This window comes from Lycium barbarum, chromosome 12, assembly GCF_019175385.1.
Source record: "Lycium barbarum isolate Lr01 chromosome 12, ASM1917538v2, whole genome shotgun sequence".
NCBI lineage: Eukaryota > Viridiplantae > Streptophyta > Magnoliopsida > Solanales > Solanaceae > Lycium > Lycium barbarum.
In genome coordinates, this window is record NC_083348.1 from 67130447 (window position 1) to 67155840 (window position 25394).

At 32.3% G+C, this 25394-nt stretch overlaps 2 protein-coding genes and 2 pseudogenes across 2 annotated transcripts; 3 read left to right on the forward strand and 1 right to left on the reverse strand.

The window, feature by feature from the left end:
• Positions 1–163: 163 nt before the first annotated feature.
• LOC132623265 (uncharacterized) lies at positions 164–2855 on the forward strand. Its single transcript, XM_060337996.1, has 3 exons — positions 164–316; positions 1232–1320; positions 2534–2855. The coding sequence occupies exons 1-3, from the start codon at positions 278–280 to the stop codon at positions 2679–2681; spliced, it is 276 nt and encodes a 91-aa protein (XP_060193979.1). The 5' UTR covers positions 164–277; the 3' UTR covers positions 2682–2855.
• A 2027-nt stretch (positions 2856–4882) lies between these two features.
• On the reverse strand, positions 4883–7722 carry LOC132624373 (protein transport protein SEC13 homolog B-like; annotated as a pseudogene).
• Positions 7723–14289: 6567 nt separating this feature from the next.
• Positions 14290–15508, forward strand: LOC132624374 (desmethylxanthohumol 6'-O-methyltransferase-like; annotated as a pseudogene).
• Positions 15509–21612: 6104 nt separating this feature from the next.
• On the forward strand, positions 21613–23797 carry LOC132624053 ((R,S)-reticuline 7-O-methyltransferase-like). Its single transcript, XM_060338874.1, has 3 exons — positions 21613–22065; positions 22345–22839; positions 23483–23797. The coding sequence occupies exons 1-3, from the start codon at positions 21799–21801 to the stop codon at positions 23780–23782; spliced, it is 1062 nt and encodes a 353-aa protein (XP_060194857.1). The 5' UTR covers positions 21613–21798; the 3' UTR covers positions 23783–23797.
• Positions 23798–25394: the final 1597 nt, after the last annotated feature.

Consider the following 25394-nt stretch of genomic DNA (forward strand, 5'->3'; position numbering starts at 1 on the left):
CATTTATTTCTTAAACTTCATGATCATTCAAATTATATCACATAAATTGAGACAGAAGAAATAAAAAACATGTTTTACGGGGCAAACAGAGCCACTTGGATTACTATTCAAAACTATGGGCCTTTGCGTACATTGATTGAACTAAAACAAATTGCAGCCAATGAGAACATTTGAGAGTAAATATAAATATGGGCAATCACATTTTAGGCAATCGCCAGCTAAAGGCTATATTGTTTGAAGTGACTTCACTTTCCAATTTCTGCTGCTCCATCTTCCCATGGCTTCATCCACCATCAACCGATGGCTAAGGCCCGAGGTCTGTCTCTCTATCTCTTCAAGTTTTGTCCCTAGCAAATTTGCTACTATTTCCATTTTAATTTGTTTGTCTTATTAGCACAATAAGATTAAAAAGCATTTTGGTATATTCTACGTATCTTTATCAGGCGTTTAGACATGCGATTTGAAATCATGATTTACCAGCGTTTAGACATGCATTTCATCTCATAAAATTTTAAATCATTCAAAAAGGCATGATTTAGAATTTTAAATCATGGTTTTAAAATTTTTAAATATAAAACTTGACTCATAAATTTATATTTTATAAAAATATAAACCTATAAGTTGGTAGATATTTTTAACAATTATTCTCATTAATTATTTACCAACCTTTATTTATGTCCACATGGGAGGATTATATTAAGGAGTTGTTACATTACTATTTATGTTAATTTTTTTTATTGAAATAAAATTTGATTAATTGATGTTGTATTTTGTAAAAAGACTTTTCAGTAGTGTATTAATTTTGTTATGAACTATGACTTGCTTATTTAGTAAGATTGCATAAAAATTGATAATATTTTGATAGTTTTCACAACTTGTGAGGTTTTTATGTCTATAAGAAAAAATAGAATTTAAGAAATTCAAATTGCATGTCCAAACATGGTTTCAAATCAGGGTTTCATCTGATGATTTCAAACCATGTCCAAACGATTTTTAGTTTTCGAAAACTTTTCTGTTTTTCTTAAACTGTATGTCTAAGTCAAAACCAGACAAATAAATTAAAAAGGATGGAGTATTTTATTGTTTGGGTCATAGATCTAGTATAGAAGCAACGGGTGCATGTATAATATGATAGTGCATTTACTAGTTCTACATATGAGTTTTTTTGGGTTCTCTATAGTTTCACTTATTAGATCTGGGTACTGAGGATGTAATATTTGTGGTGTTATAGGTGTATCCACTATTTGCAGCAGAAGGAGTAGCTGTTGGGATTTGTGGGTTTCAGTTGGTTCGCAATATCTGTGGCAACCCTGAAGTCAGGTAACCCCTTCTCTGTTTTTGCTGTTAGGTTTATTTCTTAAGTATTATAATATGAATGCTTGAATTTGTTTTACTTTTTTTTTATTTGTATATTTTATGTCATGTTTAGATGTCCTAAGCAGCAAACTTATTAATGAAAAGGCATGCATGAAGGTTGATCCAGCATATAAGTAATACATACATATGTGTATATAGAAAGCCAAAGATTAAAAATTTAAACTTGTATATGTATTATAATATAGGTGCAAGTGTGCAACCACAGCATTTAGATTTTGGATGTGTCCCTGTCAGCACAATGCATCTTGTTAATTTCATACCTGTGCTTGTGAATTTGGTTAAATTCATTGACAGTGAAAAATCTTGGTACACATTTTTAATCAATGGAGACTGAATTTGTAGATTTTTTGTACACCATTTCATATGCAGAGATTATACATGTGTGAATATTTAGGGCAATTTTTCGATTTTATGGAAATATGAAAGGAAGAAATGAAACTGCAAGGAGGAAAAAGAACGCAAAAGTAAGGCAAACAATTTTCAAAAAGGGTGAATTCTTGCGGGGCAGGGTGGTTTATCCCTGCCCCTTTGCCATCCATAGTTGGAAGGAGCTTTTTGAGGCATTGTGCTTTCTTTCTGTTTAATAATTTATCAAAAGACTAAACAGTTATTTCCATGACTTAAAAAAGCATAAGGATTTCAGATCCCTAAGTTGCTTCTACAGCTTGGTTTGCTCCCTTGTATCAACTGCTATTCCTTTATTTTTGTTTATCACCTCATCACTGAAGCTTAAAGGTCATGAGAGATATAAACAATTTCAACTGCAACTTTTGTTCAGCGTCTAAAATGAGCTTTTGGGGCTTGTTGTGGAGAGATCTCCAGTGGTTGAGGCATTTCTATGTCAGACATTTCCTTTTTAATCGATATAGGAAGGGAAGAAGGAAAACTGTGTGAAAGAGGATCATTGTTGTATTAGATGCTTTCTTTTAAAACCATGTAAAGGGAGAAGGAAGTTATAAATAGGACCGACCTTCAACTTCTCGGAGCTGCAGCTTCTTGCTACTTGTAATGGATGTTGCTCTTTGTTCTTTGGATTGATGTGTGCTTTTCCTAAATGTTTTTCCTGGAGCGCATAAAGAAATGAGAAATGTAGGAAGTAGAAAATTGCAATATATTCTATAGTTTCGCTGATGTCTTTGTGTTTTGCAAAACATAGGGTGACCAAGGAAAACAGGGGAGCAGGAGTGCTGGAGAACTTTTCAGAAGGGGAAAAATATGCAGAGCATGCTCTTAGGAAGTTCGTTCGTAACAGGTCTCCAGAGATTATGCCGTCTATCAATGGCTTCTTCAGCGACCCAAAGTGACGCCCAAATTTAAGCCTAAAATTTATTGTTTGCTATTAACATTGGAATGAGATAGACAGACTGAAATGGTTGTTTTCTTCTCTAGATTGCATTCAAAATTGATTCAGATATATAAAGATAATCTCAAACTAAATGCCATCAATTATATAAATATCTGCTGCAGTTTTTCTACAATTTTTCATTCACTAATCATAATTGAATAAAGCATTATTTTCGATCATAGGAGTGCAAGTTTGTCCTATTTCCACAGCACGTAAAAATCACCTGACATTCACTACCTTATGCTTCTTGAATGATCAGAGGTACACACTATATTATGTATACATTTTGTGGTTGGCAATCTCATACAAGCTCATTGAGCAGACAACAATATGAAAGACTGATTAGGGATCATAAATTGAACGAATAATCAAAACTTCAAGTAGCAAGAGGTGGTCGTCATATGAAGTCATTATGGTCCATTAGCTAATTTAAATGCTAATTCGACACACTGGGGGTATAAAATTGAAAATTACTTGAACAATGCACTGAAAAAGGCAATATAAAGAATGTCCATACAGCTCGGAACCCAGAAATGAGTAAAAAGAAAGAAAATACACAGAAACCCCTCTCAACTATGACCTTTTTTAAAAAAAAGATAATAGAACTGTCAACCCCAATTATTACTATAAGAAAAAAAATGTGTTGTCACGCACCAATCATTATGTGACACGTGTCAATTTCTTTAAAAACATTTTTTCTTTTCTTTATTTTTCCTTTTCCCTTTTTCTTTTTGCTCTTTCTCTTTCTTCCCCATTATACCCACCCTTTCATCTTCTTCAGCGTCCCTTCCCCAAAAAACAAATTTCAGCCATTCGACTCCTTTGCCATTTTTTGTCCAAAATCAAAAAATTTAATTCATGTGATATACGTTTCAGCATATTTAACATTGAATTAATTAAGTTGATAGGAAGTTGAATATGTGATCGGATGAAAAAAAAAATGATTATCAACTCATAGTGAACTAATATTTTGAAATGGCGGCTTCGAATGGACGTGAGTATTTTGAATTAGATGTGGAGGCACAGAATGAGAGTTCCAGTGATATGGCTTTGGTGAAGCGGAAATCGGAGGAATTTGAAGAGAAAACAGAGCTCACGGCGCCCCTCACGAGCTCCGATCCTAATCACTATGTCAAATAGAAACCACCATGGGAGAACCCAGCAACACCTCTGTCCACTATGCTAACTCCATCGGATCTCCACCCCTGTTTCAATCGTACCCACCTCCTCAACCGCCATGTGAAACTCATCCACACATAAATAGATTTCTACTCTAGTTTTAAGAGGGTGTTCGCTTGAATTATTGGTGATTCCGGTGAGTCGCATTTTTCGGTCAGTGCAAGCTCTCTTCAAAGGAGAAGAAAGAAGAAATAAAGAGAAAAAGGGAAGAGAAAGTTAAAAAAAAACGAAAAAAGTTAAAAAATACATTTAACAAAAAGATATTGCAAAAATTAATTTTTTTAATCGTATTTTATTGTCTTTTTGGATTAATTTTTTTTTTTAGAGGATTTCGATGTATTTTCTCATAAAAAGAATGTGTTCCACGAATTACTAATTTTTTGCAACTTCCTAGCTTTGGTACACTGAGTCATCACATTTATCAACTACAACGAAAAGGATTTATCAAGATAGCTATTAATGAGTCCTGAAACATAAAAAACTAACCCTCGAGCCAGGGAAAAAGGTTTGGATGGTGGAAAGAAAACAGAGAACTCCAATTCTAGTGGTCAACAGTGTTACCCGAAAGTTATCGGTTAAAATTATCGGTTATCGGTTTGTAAACATGTTAAACCATTAAAGAACCATTAAGATATCGGCTAATAGGTTATTGGTTAATCGGTTTTTTATCGTTATCGGTTCGGTTATCGGTTTAACCGTTAAGATATCACACGAATTTTTTTCAAGAACAAAGAACCCATCTTCACAGCAGAATCAGAAACAAATTAACGATATGCAAAATGAATAAAGTAGCTACAAAAGAAAGTGCCTGCAACAGTTAGCCATAAATGGAGTTTGAAACTGGAAGCTGGCTGGCATCTCCAAGACGTTAAAAACTTGAAACCTTTTCTTCATATTTACATGAATCCTAGTACCCAGACCACTGCTGACAGCTTTCCAATTTGACAATGTTGTCTTTTTTATGCTTCTTCATCCGAGTCCTCAACAACTCTCCTCATTTTTGCTCTCTTTACCAGTTGCATCAGTGGCACAAAATTGTAGAGAGGAGTTGTTAGCTGCCTGCAAGTTATTTCCACAAGCATTTGGTACTTGATGCTTGGTAAAGTTTGTTTCACACCTTTGGAAGCAATTAGAAGCTTTGACATTCGGGCTAAGTTCTTGTAAAACCTTGCAGTTGACTTCACCAGTGAGAAATAAATTGACTTAGGATTTACTAAATAATTATATATGGAAGGGTAATAATGAAATGAATTCACTGGGCTGGACTCCATAAATTATATATGACGTTATTTATGAAAGGGTATAATTGTAATTAAATAAATGGTTATCGGGTTATCGGTTCACCCGTTAACAAAAGTGATGAACCCGAGACCCGAACCGATACCCCAATAATTATAGAACACCACCCGATACCTGAACCATTAGCCCACTAACCCGAACCATTAGCCCACTAACCCGAACCATTAACCCAGTAACCCAATTATCGATTCGGGTTATTGGTTTAACCGTTAACATGCACATCCCTACTCACCATCAACTACTTTTTTCCACAATGTGACATTGTTATTACCAGTAGCCACTAGGGGTGTACATGGATCGGGTTGGTTCGAATTTTTCGAATACTAAACCAAATCAATTGCGTTGGATTTTTAAATTTATAAACCAAACCAAAACAATAAAATTCGGGTTTTCCAACTTCGAGTTTTCTCGGGTTATTCGATTTTTTTGGATTTTTCGAGTTTTTTTCCGAAAAAGTCTTCATACAAAACATATGACTTTTATTTCAAATATTTCTTCAGTCCTAGTAAGATACAACTATATATAATTAAGATGTGTCTTAAGAAAATAACATAAAATGTGAGATGGGTGATGACATCGTATTAAAATATTCAACAAAAAAGATAATAAAATCGGTTAAAATAAGTATTGCTAATTAATAAGCCATAAAGAAAATGACTTTAATCTAAATACTAAGTTATGCTAAAATAAGTACGGCTAATAAGTATTAATTACATGACAAAAAAAAAATAAGCTATGTAATTTTACGCTTTAAACCAATTATGCAAAATTAAAGAATAGATATCCAACATTATTGTCATTCCTAGTGTTAGAATTGAATTTCTTTTATCAGCAGTAGTGTTGAGTTGGTTTTGATTTGAACTTTATTTGAGTTACTAACATCCATGGGATATAAAACTTATTGGTATTCAAAATTCTAAGTTCAAGCTTAAAATAATATGATAAAAGACAAAAAACTATGAAAACATTTAAGAAATATTTACAAATTACATTACAAATAAATATTTTTATGTGTGAAATATTTAAAAAATTGAATACACCTAATGTCGGGTCGGTTTGGTTGGATTTGACTTTTTTTAGCTAAAACCAAACAAAACCAATTATGGTCGGGTTTTTTTTTTTAACACCAAACCACTAGTCAAGTTTTTTTATCGATTTGATGCGGTTTGTTTGTTTGCTTTGTACACCCCTAGTAGCCACTACCAACAAAATTTTCCGTTAGCGACCATGAAACCCTCCAAACAGGACTTTTGAAGCCTTTAAGAACCTTCCCCTCCTACTGATGGCCCTACTTTGTGATGTCCATAAGACAACCGTACCATCCTCTGAAGCACTAGCAATTGTTGACTTTGGAAGCCCCAATTTTGGCGCCCAGGTTACATCTCTCACCCAATTACTATGTATCTGAAGTGCAGGAAGCAATTCATCTTCCATATGCCATTATATAACTTCCAGACCTTTACAGTATTATGACCTAGAAGTAGCAAAATCAACCTATAAGAATATATACTGTCTAACCCGGCCAAGTTTGAGCGAGTTATTGACCCGTTCATTTATTATCTCAGTCCAATCTATTTCAGCTCATCAAAAGTTGAGCTGATATGTAGCCCAAATTGATTGAGGAGAAATCTTGTCAAAATAGTTTCAAACAATTTTTTCTTTATTTGATATGTTATATATAGCATAATAAAGAAAAATAATAATTTATAAGGTACTAAAATACTCTCTCCGTCCCAATTTATGTAACACTTTTCGCTTTTTGAGAGTCAATTTGACTAAATTTTGAAGCTAAATGGAATTAGATTATCTCAATTTTTTAACGTTAAAATGTATATATTCGAGAACTACATGAAAAGTACTATAAGTTGCAACTTTTCTTATATCAGTTTGGTAAAAAAAAATACATATTAAAATGTTGGTCAAAGTTCATACAGTTTGAATCTCTGGAAGTGAAAAGTGCCACATAAATTGGGACAGAAAGAGTATTATAAAAGAACAATAACACAATTATAGCATAGTAAGAATTGAGCGGGTTACGTTATAACTCGCATTTTAGCTCATTTCAGCCCAAGAACTTTTGGACAGGTCAATAATCAGCTCATTTATTAACTCAACATATTTTGATCCGCTCAAATTCAGCCCAACCTGCCCATTCGACACCTCTAATTATCACAACCACTGGATGCTAGCTTCTCAACAGGCTCAATCATACCCGAACCTACTAAAGAACCGCGAGACATTGATAGTACCCATGAAAGAGATGTTACCCCGGCTGGATGAACTTGGTCTATTTTCGTGGTGTCTCAACTACCATCCGACCTAGCAATGTGAGCTGAGATATCACCATCCAAAGAACCACAGGCTAAGCAAAGCCCAAGTTCATGGTGAGCTGGAGCGGATCTATGTACTATGGTGGGGATGCCACGACACTTGGACACCTGGGGTGAAATTCTGTGTAGATACGTATAACATGTATAAGCTATTGTACAAATACTAAACTTGACAGCCCCCGTAAGAATCATGGGCATGGTGCCACTAGTAAAGGTCAAGTTTTGTGTCACACGAGTTCGAATTCTTTGGCACGCTTTGTACTGACTTTTTTATGCTGTGTTTTTATTTTTTTTTACAAAAAAATAGAAGAGGCTCAGACTCGAACGCACAACTTGCCTCATCAAACGCCTTATCCATTAGGCCACGAGCTCCATAATGGCCTTTTACATTACTATATTTTATTTAACCACTACACCTAATCTGAAGTTTAACTTTGAATTTTGTTGACATTTTTTTCGTTTTAATTTTGCTGACTTTCTTTCTCTTCCTTTTTATTTTAAGCATTAAATTTTAGTCTCTTCATCTCAATTTATATAACGCACTATTCTTTTTAGTTTATCTAAAAAAAATATCACTTTTCTATAATTAGAAATAACTTAACTTTTAAATTCTTCTTTATTATTAATGAAATGATCTATAACCATATAAATGTCTAAGGTTTGTTTTAGATCACAAATTTCAAAAGTCTTTCTTTCTTTCTTAAACTTTGTGCCTAGTCAAACGGTATCTCATAAATAGAGAGAGAGGGACTACTAATTTCCTTCTTCCAAGTAATTTTTTCTCCAAAATTTTCTCCTCTCTTTTCGTCAAAACATTAAAAACTCGGTAGTAATTTTCTCTTTGTAATATTATATAAATCATTTGGATGTATATGTTAAAAAATAGTTTAGACTATAATAATTAAATCCTGTTGAAAATTTTAATTTACAAAATAAAATGCTTGTTGCAACAAAGGACAACATGAAAACTATACTGAAATCTCATTTGATTTCTTTGACTTTTTTTATATCTCCCATTGTTGTGAGAGACTTTCGCATAAGACTTCGTCTCTGTTATTGAAATTAGGTATGTGAAATTATTTGGTCTCTTTTAGTAATTATGCCATTATTAAGTGTTTTTAGAATATGATAACTCGTCGAGTGCAATTATAAATGAATGATGTATATATATATATATATATATATATATTATGCAATTACTAATATTGTTCGAAGTTTTTTTCTTTGCACCAAATTGTCATAATTTTTTCATTTTTTGTTCGATCTTTATAAATCGAAAAGACAAATAATTGACCCAAAGTCCAAAGTTACTATTTTCAAGGTCGAAAATAGGGCAATTTTTTTGTCGATTTGATCAACACATCTGTATTAAAAACAATATGGCATCCATAACCTTCAAATCTTGGATCCACCTCTGATGGTGGGACCACAAAATAGAGTTAAAGCATGACTTGTGCGGTGAAGAAATAAAGAGATCCTTCTATATCAAAATCTTAGTTGAAAAAATAATAGGCAAATTCCTGGATCATCCGTGGAGAAGAACCAAAACAGAATGGTTCCACCTACTCAAAACTAAGAGAGGATGCTGCCTAATACTAAAATCCCAGTTTTTGCAACAGTTGCATTCTTCTATGCAAGAAGAAGACTTAGCTTGTGTCCATTAATTCTAATTGCCTTCCTTCCCGGTTATGACTTTACCGTCATACATCCCGGGAAGGGGAGAGTGGCCGAGTGGTCAAAAGCGGCAGACTGTAAATCTGTTGAAGTTTTTCTACGTAGGTACGTGACGAACGATTCATCAAGCCACTTTTCGCCTCAACTCCCTAAATAGGAAAAGGGGTAGTTTACAAATTCGGGTAAGAAATTCACACCTGACTGTGATAGTCCTCTCGATACCTTTTATATATATATAACTAGTGGCCAGTCACTAGACTCTAGAGTGTTCATTTATCAATATAATCAAATATGTTGTAACAAATTAATATGACTTGTTTTTGAAATTTCAATTATTTTGCACAGTTGAAATCTATTAATGATGATCAGTAGAAAGACAAGGTAACATTTTTGGGTGGGAGGACTAATCGATTGATTAAGTTCATCTTTCAACATTATTACTCCTAACGTTCTAATTTATGTGATGATGTTTGATTAAGTAAAAAAAAAAAAGTATTGAAATTTATGGTCTAAATTAAATCATAAATAGTAAAATGGGAAGTTCAACTCCCAAACATTGATAATTCATTCACAATATCATACACGACTAAAACTAGAGAAAATCAGAAAACATCTCCTTTATTTATATGACATTCCTCCATATCGTATATCAACTCCCAAACATTGATAATTCATTCACAATATCATAACAATAATCTTTATTCATCCACATTATCTATATTTCTCACTTCGCTTCCATTCACCCATATCCATGGTCATAACACACGACTACGTTCATTCACATACATTGCCTATCCCATGTCCTCAACATCATTTGTAACATATTTATATCACAACACATCAAGAATCATGACTCAATTCAAACTATTACTCAAAATGGCACTATTCCACATTCATGACCCATTTTTCTATATCCTTCTACAATCTAAGTATTTCAACTCTCAAATACCTTAAACAACATAGAAATACCATAAATCTTACCTTAGATGTTGTAGGAACAAACCTTGGTTGGTAACACTCCACTTGAGCAAAAACCCTAGTTCATCTCCAATGAGATTTCTTGACTTGAATGATTTTTAATGGGTTTTCTTACACTTGATGCACTTAATTTATGTTGTTGATCACTAATACCTCTTGAATTCTTGTGGAATAAATGTAGAGAGATGTTTTAGAGAGAAGGAGTGTGATATGGAAATGAAATGAAGTAGAACTTGGTCCCTTATTTAATGAACCAAATCTGATCCCGACCAGATATACGGACCAATATACGACCCCGTACATTTTATACGGGCCGTATGTATGACTCAAGACTTGTTTTAGACCACAAATTCTAAAAGTCTTTTCATTTTTATTAAACTCAGTGTCCCGTAAAAAACCTTCATATAAAATGAGATGGACATAGTACATGCTAAAAAAAAAAAAAAAAAAACCCTCTCTTCATTTTTCCACCACTATTTTCTAGCTATCTGTTATATCTCACTCTCTTTTCTATCTGTTGGCATGTCCTTGAATGAAGAATTGCTTCTCTATAGATAGAGAAACTAAACTTCGCATAGAATCACAAAAAGTGAAATATAAATTGAGACAGAAGCCGCATGTATTTACACATTGTGAGCCCCATTGCTTAATCATTTCCCAATAAGTAGTTGTGAAAAATAGAAAGTAGTATATGGAAATAATATTCACGGCATATTTAACAATAAAAAGAGCGATAATGACACTAAATTTTATATGAAAACACTTTTGAATAAGGAAAGAATCACGGGTCGAGAGGAGCAACTATATTATCACTCAAAAGAAATAATCCTCTTTTATTTTGTCCACCTCTATTTTCTTAGCCTGTCCCTGATATCTCTCATTATTTCTCTATTTGTTGGTGATTACCTGAATGAAGAATTGATTTTCTATTTATTGATTGACAAGCTAATCGTAGCCTCGAAGGCAAAAAGAGAGAAGGGAAAATAATTCAAAATTTATCCTCCACAAAATTTTTCTTCCTCCCTAAGATCATTTATCAGCCAAGTCTTTTGGCTAAATAGGCTCAAGCATGTATGTAGGATGAACCCTACATTAGGACCATCATTACAAGACATACCACAATAATAGAGTCTAATAATAGTAAAATAGAAAGTTCAAAGCTAAATTGTTATGTATCATTATTTTTAGGATTAACTAAAAAAAATCACATAAATTGAGACAGAAGCCGCATGTATTTACACATTGTGAGCCCCATTGCTTAATCATTTCCCAATAAGTAGTTGTGAAAAATAGAAAGTAGTATATGGAAATAATATTCACGGCATATTTAACAATAAAAAGAGCGATAATGACACTAAATTTTTATATGAAAACACTTTTGAATAAAGAAAGAATCACGGGTCAAGAGGAGCAACTGATATTATTACTCAAAAGAAATAATTCTCTTTTATTTTGTCCACCTCTATTTTCTTAGCCTGTCCCTGATATCTCTCATTCTTTCTCTATCTGTTGGTGATTACCTGAATGAAGAATTGATTTTCTATTTATTGATTGACAAGCTAATCGTAGCCTCGAAGGCAAAAAGAGAGAAGGGAAAATAATTCAAAATTTATCCTCCACAAATTTTTTCTTCCTCCCTAAGATCATTTGTCAGCCAAGTCTTTTGGCAAAATAGGCTCAAGCCTTTTATGTAGGATGAACACTACCTAAGGATCATCATGACAAGACATACCACAATAATAGAGTCTAACCCTGTTACTCACTAGTATAGTATATAAGACACCACACCATTGCTGTGCTAAATCATGCTATAACAGCTTCAATCCTCTCAACAAACTTTTAGGAGTAAAGAATTAAGCAAAATGGGTGATATTGATTCCATGAATGAAGCAGCCATGCTACAAGCCCAAGCACAACTATATAAATACATGTTCCATGGCCATCAAATGCGCTGTGGAGCTTCGTATTGTTGATATTATTCATTCTCATGGCCACCCTATTACTTTGTCACAAATAGCCACTAATATTGACTCTTCATCTCCGGATATCAGTTATCTTTCTCGTATCATGAGACTCCTAGTCCGTCGAAAAATCTTCACTGCTGCAACCTCTCAAGTAAACTTCCTAGAGCGCGTATTTTATCTTACTCCCTCTGTCCCTATTTATTTGTCTTGGTTTTTAACAAAGAAATGTAGGAAATAACAAAGAAAGAAATACTATGAAAAAATACAGTCAAAGAGAGTTATTTTATTTAGCTATGTTTAGCTCTGCATTTATAAGAACAAACAAGTAAAAAGATAATCAAAACTAGCGTAAAATATGTCTGCAGAGTATATCTTTAATTAACTAACCTAACCTAAAATATCTCTAACTAACTAATTAGTAATAGTAAAACAAAGATATTCAAATGCAGTAAGACAAAATTACTGCAGTCCAATTCTAACACTCCTTCTTGGTCTTGAAACTGCACATTCTAGACTTGGATGGAATTGACTTCGTGAATAATTCTGCCAACTCATTTTTGATCGTGCAGTTAGCTTTATCCACGTCTCTAAGTTGCAACTTTTGATTATCAACAAATTCTAGCTTGTGTTCATCTTCAGCTGGATTAAACGAGAAGTTTTTACCTCTCATTTTAACTCATAAAATTTCCTGCTTAGTGGCATCAAATATTCGGTAGTACTTGTCTTCAAAAAAACAATTGAAATCTTTTTTCTATTAGCTAGCCAACACTTAACATATTTTGATCAATATTAGGCACGTAAAGAACATCTGAAATTATTTTTGTACCTGAACCTGTTTTGATTGCAACTGTCTCTTTTCCTTTTACAGGAATATAATTACCATTCCTGATTCTGACATTCTTGTTTCCCATAGACCTGAACTCTTTAATTTTTTTTTTTTTTTGTCATATGTCATGTGGTTTGTACAACCACTGTGAATCATCTAAAAACCAGATTTTCTTAGTTGAAAAATATGTTGCTACAAACAAGTGGTCTTCTTCTTCTTTATTGACAACTTGGGCATCTGCTTCATATTTTGGAGATTTGCTTTTGCAAATCACTGGCTCATGAACAAGTTTGTTGCAGATCTTGCTCTATGCATTTGGCCTCTTCCAACATTTGAATGGAGGATGACCTTTTTTGCCACAATGCTAACAAAGTGAGTAATTTCAACACCTTCATGCCTCATATTCTTTTATCTCCTGTGTATTCTTCCTTCAGATAATCTCAAATTTCTATTGCTGTTTTGAGAGTCAGAACTCTTGTGAATATTGTTGCAGACACACCGGCAAATAAAGTTGCTTTCGCTTTTGATTTTCTGATTTTCTTTTCTTTTTGACTTTTAATCTCGGCCACGGTGGAATTATTTGGCAGTGGAAGAACATCATAATCCTCTTCCACAACCTCCCAAATATCTAAAACCTCAAGATAAGTCTCCATTCTAACTACTCAAAGATGGTAATTCTCACCATCAAAGACAGGATGAGCTATTTGACAAAAACTATTTTCAGAATCCATCTCTCACAGGTCCCTCAAGAAAATGACTCTAGATACCAATTGTTGGTTTTTAACAAAGAAATATAGGAAATAACAGAGAGAAAAATATTGAGAGAAATATATAGTACAATGCAGTGAAAGAGCATTATTTTATTTAGCTATGTTTAGCTCTACATTTATAGGAACAAACGAGTAAAAATATAATTAAAACTTGCCTAGAATATCTCTGCAGAGTATATCTTTTACTAACTAACCTAGCCTATAATATCTCTGCAGAATCTCTAACTAACTAATTACTAACAGTAAAACAAAATTATTTAAAAGCAGTAAAACAAAATTACTGCAATCCAAAAGTAAATATTCTAACAACTTGTCATGCTAATCGTTTACAGAAAATTATAAATTTTAAGAGTTGCATCCTTTAAAGTGATATTTACTTATCTCCCATAAAGTTTCAAAAGTTATGTAACAACACACATGATATAGCATGAAGGATCATTGTCGAAATCTGGAAAAAAAGAAAAGAAAAAAAAGCCGATACGTTTCAATAGTTATAGGTTTATATAAATTAAACGAAGCAGAGTAGTCATAAGTGCTTCTGCATTGATCTCAGGGCGAAAATTCCCTCTATGGACTAACCCCTATCCCAAGATGGCTAATACATGACACAGAGCTAAGTCTGGCACCAATGTTCCTGCTCGAAACCAACCCAATTCTCATGGCCTCATGGCATTGTTTCAGCAGTTGCGTGAAAGAAGGTGGAATTGCATTCAAGAAAACTCATGGGTGTGAATTTTTTGAGATGACTTCAAAAGATACATAATTGAATGAGAGTTTCAACAATGGGATGAATTCAGTGACAAAAAGCATAATGAAGTCAGTAATAACAGGGTATAAAGATGGGTTTAATTCCATTACATCACTTATTGATGTAGGTGGAGGGACAGGGGCTGCCATGTTGAAATTGTCAAGGCATATCCTCATATCAAGGGGACAAATTTTGATTTGCCTCATGTTGTGTCAACAGCTCCAAAATATGAGGGTGTTTCTCATGTTGGGGGTGACATGTTTCGGGCTATCCCACATGCTGATGATGTCTTTGCCAAAGTAAAATGTTACTCCCTTCTATTCAAAATAATTGACGATTTCGCATCTAAAAGTTGATCTAGAATAATTGATGTTTTAGTCAATCAAAAAGATATTTTATTCTTTTTTTAAAATTCCTCTCGACACATTCAATGTCGGCTCAACTTAAAGGCCACATAGGCAATTGCCTAAGGCCCCATAATTATGGGGGGCCCACATTATTTTATATGTACTATTTTTTAAAAAAAGCATCTAGTAGTTTAGAAAATAATTACCACGTACTGAATTGTTGCATAAAAAACGGAATCAGCAAAAAAAAAAAAAAAGCATAAAAAGGGGAAGAAAAGTGGTGGATTGGGAGAGAATAAGAAAAGTTGGTGAGAGAAAGAGGAAAAGTACCATTCATATAGACAATATTTTAGGAACACGTCATTTCATGTCAAGAATATAGCTCATACATTTTTTTCTCTAATAAATTATTGTACTTTATATTTAACTTTTTAGCTTTTCTAAACAATTTTTAACTTTTTCCTCAATACTCATCACTTATCAAATACAAAAGTTCTCTTTGATTTTTTATTCTTCAATCTCCAACTAAACTATTCAATCTTTATTCTCCATATGCTCAAAATCAATTGATCAATCACTATTTTGAGAGGAAAAAAGAGTCGAAGATATATTTTGGATTTCTTTTTCAAGTTTCAAGGGTTTTGGATTTTTGGAAGAGCGAAAATTATTTTAAAATCAATTTATCCATCTTCTTTCTATCTTTTATTAGTTTTCATACTTTTTATTGATATTAATATTTTATCTGTATATGTCTCAAGAAAGATTGAACGGATTAACTATATTGTCAAGAAAGATTGAATGGATTAGTTATATTGTCAATTGAAAAAGAACTATTAGAAGATATTGATTATAAAAAAAATTATTAGTAATTGCGTCTCAAAAAGCTAGAATAATAAATTTTAGATAAATAAATATATATATATTTTTTTTTTTAAAATTTAAGGCCCCTCATTAGAGTTTAGCCTTAGGCCCCGATATGGTTGAGCCGCCCCTGGACACATTAACAAAGTTTTCCTTGTTATAGTTTCAAAGCCCCTATTAATTAAGAGTATTTTAGTTAAAATAGAAATCAGTAATATTAGAAAAAAAAATCTAATTAAATTTATGGGATAATATATTCATTTGATTACAATGTATTTTTATTTGCTTTGAACTTTGCTATGTATTTCCAGGTTGTTTGGATCCTAAACTATATAATTATGATATTTTAGTTTCATCCTAAATTATCTCATGACTTTAAATTTTATTTCCTTTAATTTCATAGAATTTTGGTTATTTGGTATCTTCCATTAAAAAATTAAATAATACTTAAATATGTATTAAAGCAACATGATCTAATATGTTGAAACAAGCCAGATTAAATATGTATTATGCATCGATGAGGTTTGTTTATTATGAAAGTTTTTATTTTTATAATTAACATTAAGTAATATTTCCTGTAGTTAGTTTATAAAATATTTTTGTTTTATCTATAGTCTACTAATTATAGTTAACACTTGGAAATATTTCTGAACTGGCAGATGCCACTTTCACGCTTTCTTCATTTGAAAATTTTAATTTAAATCTATTTTCAAGAAATAATTATGGTTAAATCTTGCGAGTTGAGTTTGGGGATTAAAGAGACGATAAACTAGCATCTTAACTCTAATAAGGATCAAATAATTATGTTTTTTGTTGATTAATCCATTGGATAGATAAGTAGTGGAGAGTCTTCCGACTACTTTATATGTATGTGAGAACATATTTATATTTAATGTACTATTAACTAATTATCCGGGTCACTAAACTAGCCATTATTGAAACGAGGTTTAATCTTTGTTAAATCTTACCTATATTTTTTTCTATATGTCCAAGTTTTGGATTTTTCGTATATATATATATATATATATATAATTAAAATTAAAACTCAAAATTTGGTGGACTAGAAGCAAAAGAGAAGAAAATTTAATTGCTTATGTAAAATAGTGCTAAATTGTAATTGTTAAATTTATCAATATATCTTATGAAAAGTAACAAGAGAAAGTTTCTATTTATACTTTAGATGAATTCAAAATCACGATTAATATCATATATGTTATTATTTTGATTAAACATTAGATACTAAATGGAAAACAATAGTAAAAATATCATAGTAGAAAAAATCTGAATGAAAAAGGGGTTAAAATTATGTATAAATATTCATATTTTGAATTAAATTTAAAGATTAACTCAAATAATATTCAAAAAGATTTAATTTGTTTCCTTTAATTTCACAGTAATATCATTAATTTGAGTGTACTATATTGAAAAATTAGATAATACTAGATATTTTGCTAAAACAATATGATATAATGTACAAAAACAAGCGACATCACATTTCAAACATGATTAGTATCTTTTAATATCATTCGCGCATCACGCGGGTACTAATACTAATTTTTTAAAAAAGTAATGTCTGAACTAACTAACCCACATGCACGAATTCATCAAGTATATGTTATCTTCCACTAATAGCAAAGTAGATGAATTACTCTACCCAACAACGTCTAAAATTTACTAAGTATATGCTGCCTTCCACCGTTGAAAACTGGATGGATACTCTAACCACCAAGAGGATTTTTTGTTGTTTAGAATTTTATTATAGGGAAAAGGAACAAATATACCCCTCTATTTTGTTTATTGGCTAACTTTAACCTCCATTAGTGATTGTGGATAAATATACCCTTGTCGTCTTCAAACTTTACGCCCGTACCCCTACTTGGATGCAAAATCCCAAATCCTATTAAATTACCCGATTTCAATTAAAATTACCAACCCGCAACCCACCAAAGGCCTTCTTCCTCCTACCAACAAACTTCCTTCTATCTTCTTCTACTTTGCCCAAATTTCTTCGATTCTTCAAAACCTTGCAGCAATTTTCTACACCAACTCTCATCTTCCAATATCACCCAAATCCCATTCTCTCCTTCCCCCCCCCCCCCCCACACCCCACGCCCACCTCCAAAAAAAAAAATCATCAATTGAATTGGACAAAAACTTTCATTATCATTGAATTGGTTGCAACTTGAACTATTTTATCTTGAACTTGTCTTCAACCTCGTCGAACCATTGGCACTGATACCGCTTGTTGGGATCGAAATAATAGGGCGTCATGCGGAAGCTAACAATTATAAATCTTGAACGACGATAAATCAGACAACAACGAAAATATCTAAAAGGGCATAGTATTATAATATGATTTGGTCAAGTGACCTACATATTGGAAAAACTAATATAGAAAGAAAACATTAAAACAATGAGAGAATAATCTCTCCTAAACGAAACTCTTTTAATGACTACATTGTGGATGGTTTTCTGTGTTTTTTGTGTGAGAGACGGATCTTCAATTTATATAAGTCAAAAATTTTTCCTCTAAGAAAGGATTATTTAAATATGAAAGATCAAAAATCTTTTCCACGAAGGAAATATTTTTCTTCAAGAAAATCTTTTTGTAATAAAATACAATTATGATATAGAATCCAAATAGAAAATTCACAATAATTCCTAACAAATAGTTGGGTCCTCTTTGATTTATACTCCTGTTGAAAAAGGTTGCTGATTAGGTATCTTTCCTTTATTCCTGTCTTCCACCTTAAATGATCAAAACTTACTTTTGCACGGCCAAAAATTCCACAAAGCACTGATTGATAGCGGCTGATTTATGCAAATTCCATTTTTGTAGGCGTGTCTTGGCAACAGTGTGGAGGGAAAGGAAATTTTAAATGTAGAAGAACAAATAGAGAGGGGTAATAAAATAGGTTAGGGGTGTTGAGGTGGCATGCCACGTGGTATCCCCTTATCAGATGTCAATCTCACTTAGGATTGGATGTCCACCTTGCACAACTTTAATAGAGAGGGACATAAGTGAATGAATAGTATAATAACTGAAGTATATTTGGACCGAAAGTATAACAAAGAGTATATTTAGACTTTTTCTCATAGTACAGGGATATATTTGACCCTTTTCCATTTAAAATTATATGACCAGTTTTTTTTTTTTTTTTTTTTTTTTTTCACACAGTTAAATCCTATAAATGATAATCAGTAGAAAGACAAAGATACCATATTTGGATGGGAGGACTATTCGACTGATTAAGAGCCCGTTTGGATTGGCTTATAAGTTAGCTTATAAGCTGTTTTCAGCTTTTTTGAGTGTTTGGCTGGCCAGCTTAAAGTCATTTTATGCTTAAAATAAGCTCAAAAAAATAATTGGACCCATTTGACTTAGTTTATCTAAAGCAGCTTATAAGCTGAAAACAACTTATAAGCCAAAAAAAATAAGTTGGACTACCTCAACTTATTTTTTTCAGCTTATAAGCTGCAAACAGCTTTAAGCTGTAAGCCAATCCAAACGGGCTCTAAGTTCACCTTCCAACATAATTACTCTTAACGTTCTAATTTATGTGATTAATATTTGATTAAGTACGGAGTTTAAGATGAAAGGAAGAATATTGAAATTTGTGGTCTAAAATAAATTATAAATAGTAAAATAGAAAGTTCAAAGCTAAATTGTTATGTATCATTATTTTTAGGACTAACTAAAAAGGAAAAAATGTCAAATTGAGACAAAAACCGCATGTATTTACACAACGTGAGCCCCATTGCTTAATCATTTCCCAATAAGTTGTTGTGAAAAATAGAAAGTAGTATATGGAAATAATATTCACGGTATATATTAACAATAAAAAGAGCGATAATGACACCAAATTTTTTACGTGAAAACCCTTTTGAATAAGAAAAAAATCACGAATCGAGAGGAGCAACTAATATTATCACTATACACTCAAAAGAAATAATCCTCTTTTATTTTTTCCACCTCTATTTTCTTAGGCTGTCCGTGATATCTCTCATTCTTTCTCTATCTGTTGGTGTTTACCTGAATGAAGAATTGATTTTCTATTTATTGATTGACAAGCTAATCGTAGCCTCGAAGGCAAAAAGAGGAGAAGGGAAAATAATTCAAAATTTATCCTCCACAAATTTTTTCTTCCTCCCTAAGATCATTTATCAGCCAAGTCTTTTGGCAAAATAGGCTCAAGCCTTTTATGTAGGACTAGCAAACTATGCCCGTGAGATGCACGGGACCCAATATGATTAATTTGGTTATTCATTTTAGTTAGTCTTTATGGTTTGTATATTTTGCAAAGGATACCGTAATTCTCCTTAGTAAGTCTCTATATTTTGTTTTTTTTCCTCTTATTTTTTTCCTTAATTTCTCAATTGTTGTTAAAATTTGTCTTATTTTGGTTATGTCCGCATCTTTTTATATTTAGTAAGTTGATAATTCAAATATCTTACATGTCAAGTTTATAATCACAAGATTCAAAGATATTTTATTATATTATATACATTTTTAATTTAGAACCACAAGATTCAAACGTTTATCTTTATTTCTTAAACTCCGTCGCTTTAATTAGCCAGTCTTTAAAGTTTGTATTTTGTAGATAACTTTTATAAACATTCTAATTGTTATTTTATATAGCACCATATACAAAATGTATTTTATGTACCATCACTTTAGTTATAATTAAAAAATGATGGAATTAAGTGTTTGAGATGGAAAGAGTCGGACACAATGAAAGTTGTTCATCGATGTGAAAAAAAAAAATTAGTAAGAATATGGGGGGAAATTAATATTTTGATTCTAGATTTTTTCTTTTAAATTCTTAAATATCTTATATGTATACCGACAGGTTGATATCCATCTCAATTAACTAAATGTTTAGATCCAAACATAAGAACCATTGTTGTATATATTGGATTTTTAAAAAGCAAAACTAATAAAATGTTTCTATTAAATTAATTAAAAAATATGTTAATAAGGGATAAATTAGTTAAATTATAATTTTTTATATTAACAATTATAGATAAAAAGAATTGTTACGGAGAAATTAAAATTAAGATTTAATTAATTTTATCTTGGTTTTGTAAATGAACAAGTAATTTGGACATATATTTTTAGTGATGTGGCCAAGTAATATGGGACGAAGGGAGTACTTCATTTATTAATTCTTAAAAAATGTGAAAAGTCAAAAGTGAGCAAGTAAAAGTGCACGGAGGAAATAAATATGTGTCGGAGAATTAAAATTGAAGTGTATACGTGTATACATGAGAAGAGAATAGATATTCAGTACCATGACATATGTCTACGTGGGATAAAAAAGTAGTTTAGTAATGTGGCCAAGTAATGGGACGGAGGGAGTACTTCATTTATTAATTCTTAAAGAACGTGAAAAGTCAAAAGTGAGCAAGTAAAAGTGCATGGAGAAAATAAATGTGTCGGAGAATTACAATTGAAGTGAACACGTGTATACATGAGAAAGAGAATAAATATTCAGTAGCCAAGTAATATGGGACGGAGAGGGTAAGTTGAGAAAGATTTAATAAATTTTATCTTGATTTTGTAAATGAAGAAGTAATTTGGACATATATTTTTAGTAATGTGGCCAAGTAATATGGGACGGAGGGATTATTACATTTATCAATTCTTAAAAAACGTGAAAAGTCAAAAGTGAACAAGTAAAAATGCACGGAGGAAATAAATGTGTCGGACAATTAAAATTGAAATGCTTATGTGTATACATGAGAAGAGGATAAATGTCCAGTACTATGACATATATCCACGTGAGATAACAAAATTGTTAGTTAAAGTGGACAATTTATATAACTTTTGATACAAGTATTCATTGTTATATTAAAGTGTATTGTTTATATAATTTTGATATAAGTATTCATTGCTTTGTTAGTCTATCTTGAACACTTATATATAATAGAAATCAACCCTACCTAAGGATCATCAAGACAAGACATACCACAATAATAGAGTCTAACCCTGTGACTCACTAGTATAATTTATAAGACACCACACCATTGCTGTGCTAAATCATGTTATAACAGCTTCAATCCTCTCAACAAACTTTTAGTGAGTAAAGAATTAAGCAAAATGGGTGATATTGATTCCATGAATGAAGCGGCCATGCTACAAGGCCAAGCACAACTATATAAATACATGTTCGCTTTCGCGGATTCCATGACCATCAAATGCGCTGTGGAGCTTCGTATTGCCGATATTATTCATTCTCATGGCCACCCTATTACTTTGTCACAAATAGCCACTAATATTGACTCTTCATCTCCGGATATCAGTTGTCTTTCTCGTATCATGAGACTCCTAGTCCGTCAAAAAATCTTCACTGCTGCTACCTCTCAGGTAAACTTCCTAGAGCGCGTATTTTTATCTTACTCCCCCTGTTCCTATTTAATTGTCATGTTAATCGTTTACAGAAAATATTAATTTTGAGAGTTGCATAAATAGAAACAGAGGGATTACTATCTCCCATTAAGTTTCAAAAGTTTTGTAGCTCCACACATGATATAGCATGTTAAAGAAGATAAGTTTTTTTTTTAAAATAATTTTGTACTCAATTAAATAGGTTTAAATAAGTTAACGAAGTAGAGTAACAAATAAGTGCTTCTGAATTGATCTCAGGGCGAAGATACCCTCTACGGACTAACCCCTATATCAAGATGGCTATTACATGACACGGAGCTAAGTATGGCACCAATATTCCTGCTCCAAAACAACCCAATTCTCATGGCCCCATGGCATTATTTCAGCAGCTGCGTGAAAGAAGGTGGAATTGCATTCAAGAAAGCTCATGGGTCTGAAATTTTTGAGATGGCTTCAAAAGATGCAGAGTTGAATGAGATTTTCAACAAGGGGATGAATTCAGTTACAAAAAGCACAATGAAGGCAGTACTTACGGGGTATAAAGATGGGTTTAATTCCATTACATCACTTGTTGATGTAGGTGGAGGGACAGGGGCTGCTATATCTGAAATTGTCAAGGCATATCCTCATATCAAGGGGACAAATTTTGATTTGCCTCATGTTGTTTCAACAGCTCAAAAATATGAGGGTGTTTCTCATGTTGGGGGTGACATGTTTCAGGCTATCCCACCTGCTGAAGCTGTCTTTGCCAAGGTAAAATGTTATTATAGCAAATTTTATTACTTCTTCCGGCTCATTTTAGAGAATAGGGTCGTATGTGTTCTTCTACTATTGAAAAGGGTTTAATATTGTCATCCGGTATACTATTGGTCCACATATACCTTTAATGTTGTACTATCGGTTCATATATACCTTAGTGTTATAAAAATGCTCAAATTTGTCCATCCTCCATTAACTCCACCCATTTGGCAGACCAACTCACCACACCAACCCTTCTTCTTCTATTACCACCCTGGCCTCGGCCACTATGCCAATCAGTCTTTCTGCGTAATATTTAGGTGCTCATCAATTTATGTGTAATGTATGTCAGATAGTTCAAATTGGGGTCAATGGGTGCTCGAGCACCTATCAAACTCATCAATATGGATCTGCCATTGACTATGCCACCTTGATCAACCCAGTAGTTGTCTTTAACAAAAAACTGTTTATATCTTACTAAAAGGCCTTTTAAGATATATACTTTTGCTAATTTCGTTCCATGATAACAAAAACATAGTAGTTACAGTAGTTATTTTTACCGGTGAATTTAAAATTTTGAATCCTGTTTCTATTTTCAACTTTAACTCGTCCCTACTTTTCTTGATTATTATCAATTGTTTTGATGTAATATACGCAGTGGATAATGCATGATTGGGGAGACGAAGATTGTGTGAAGATCTTGAAGAACTGTCGAAAGGCGATACCAATGCAAACTGGAAAAGTGATCATAGTTGATGCAGTGTTGAAGTCAGAGGGTGATGGCTTATTTGACGATTTGGGATTCGTATTTGATCTGGTTATGATAGCACACAGCAGTGGTGGCAAAGAAAGGAGTGAAGATGAGTGGAACAAATTGTTGAAAGAAGCTGGATTTCCGCGTTACAATATCATTGAAATTCCTTCTTGGCTCTCTGTTATTGAGGCCTACCCACAGTGATGATTTTTGGCATTTCTGAACGAAAGATGTCACGCAAGAACGTTATTCTATTTAGAAAATTTCAACATATATTTTAATAATCAGTAGACTGAATAAGTAGAAATAATATTTAACGTATAGAGTAATTTCTTGGAATATACTCTTTTGTTTTTACACTATCAGATCTTTTTATATAGTAGTATTACTTTATACATTGTTAGTAATAAATGAACCTAGCTAGTTCAATCTATAAAAGTATAACAAGATTTAGTTTATGTATATACCGATAGTATAAAAAAATTAATTTGAAAGAGAGGTGAGATAAAAAATTTATTTTAATTTTCTTTAAAAATGTCTTCCTCCGTCATGAAATTGGATGGATACTCTAACCACCCAGAGGATTTTTTTTCTTGTTTAGCATTTTATTATATATAGAGGGGAGAAGAAATTGAGGAGGAGATTGCAAAATGGAGAATCAAACCACACCAATAAGGTGAATATTCAGATAGCCAACTAATTTGACTACTGATATTCCAGTTCTCGGGATTGATTTCCTAAGTTGTGGATTCAATGTTTCTTTTCTTCAAATTTCATTATTTAAGTTGACGGAAACATAACTTCACTTGATGATTCCAGGAAGAAATTTGTGTTGAATGCAAGAATAGTATTGGGAAGCTTTATAAAAAAAGGTAGTTGATACTCACATGACCCTTTTGCAACCCCCTCCCCCGCAACAACCCCCTCTTCAAAGAAGAGTTTGAGTAATATACATACTATGATACTAACATGTAAACAATGGAGTATTCTTTTTAATTCTCTACTGACATGTAAAGCATTGTTTTATCATTTTAAAGCAATTATTGTCTACTCTGTAGGACAAAACATTGGTTAGCCTCTGAAAATGGCAAATAACATGCTATTAGTGTAAAGAGTACTACATAACTTGAGTCCTCCAACTAACGACAAGGTCAAATTTCGTTCCAAACACAAGCTCTGATCAGAAGATTATTCAGCAGGTGCTACAAAAATTTAATGCTAAACATTTGGAAGAGATACCGATGTTAGGTAAGTTAGAGGCTTTATATTAGCTCTTTGACATCTTTAGTTATACGAAGCTAAATAATCAGGAAATCTTAAAAATTATTAGGACCAATTTTACATCATGTGCTTTACTATTTCTATTCAGAAACTAGCCAACAGAAGCCATTGTCGTGCCACGTGTAAAATATATTTTAGATGAGCGGTAATACTTCATGCAGCTTATCGTAAAATTACTATGATGGTAAAAGACCAATTTCAAATCCTTCTATTATTGCTTTTACAGAATTCGTTGCACTATTAGACTAATATTGTTGATTTTTCTAAGCAATTAGCGAAAAAAAGTCAACACGATTGGAACTTCCAACCTACTCTGTTTCATTTATAATTTAAAAAAATCACAACCAAGAGACATTGGATTACAAAAATGTTTATGTTCCAAAATAAACTAAATAATTTTTTGTTGAAAGGGCATTTAAGTTTGCACAAACACACTAAATCTACAAATGTTCTGCCGAAAAAAGAAAATTCTCAAATGAATCAAAACACATCGAAAATTTCCGACAACTATAACTAAGTTACTGAAGCGTTAGAA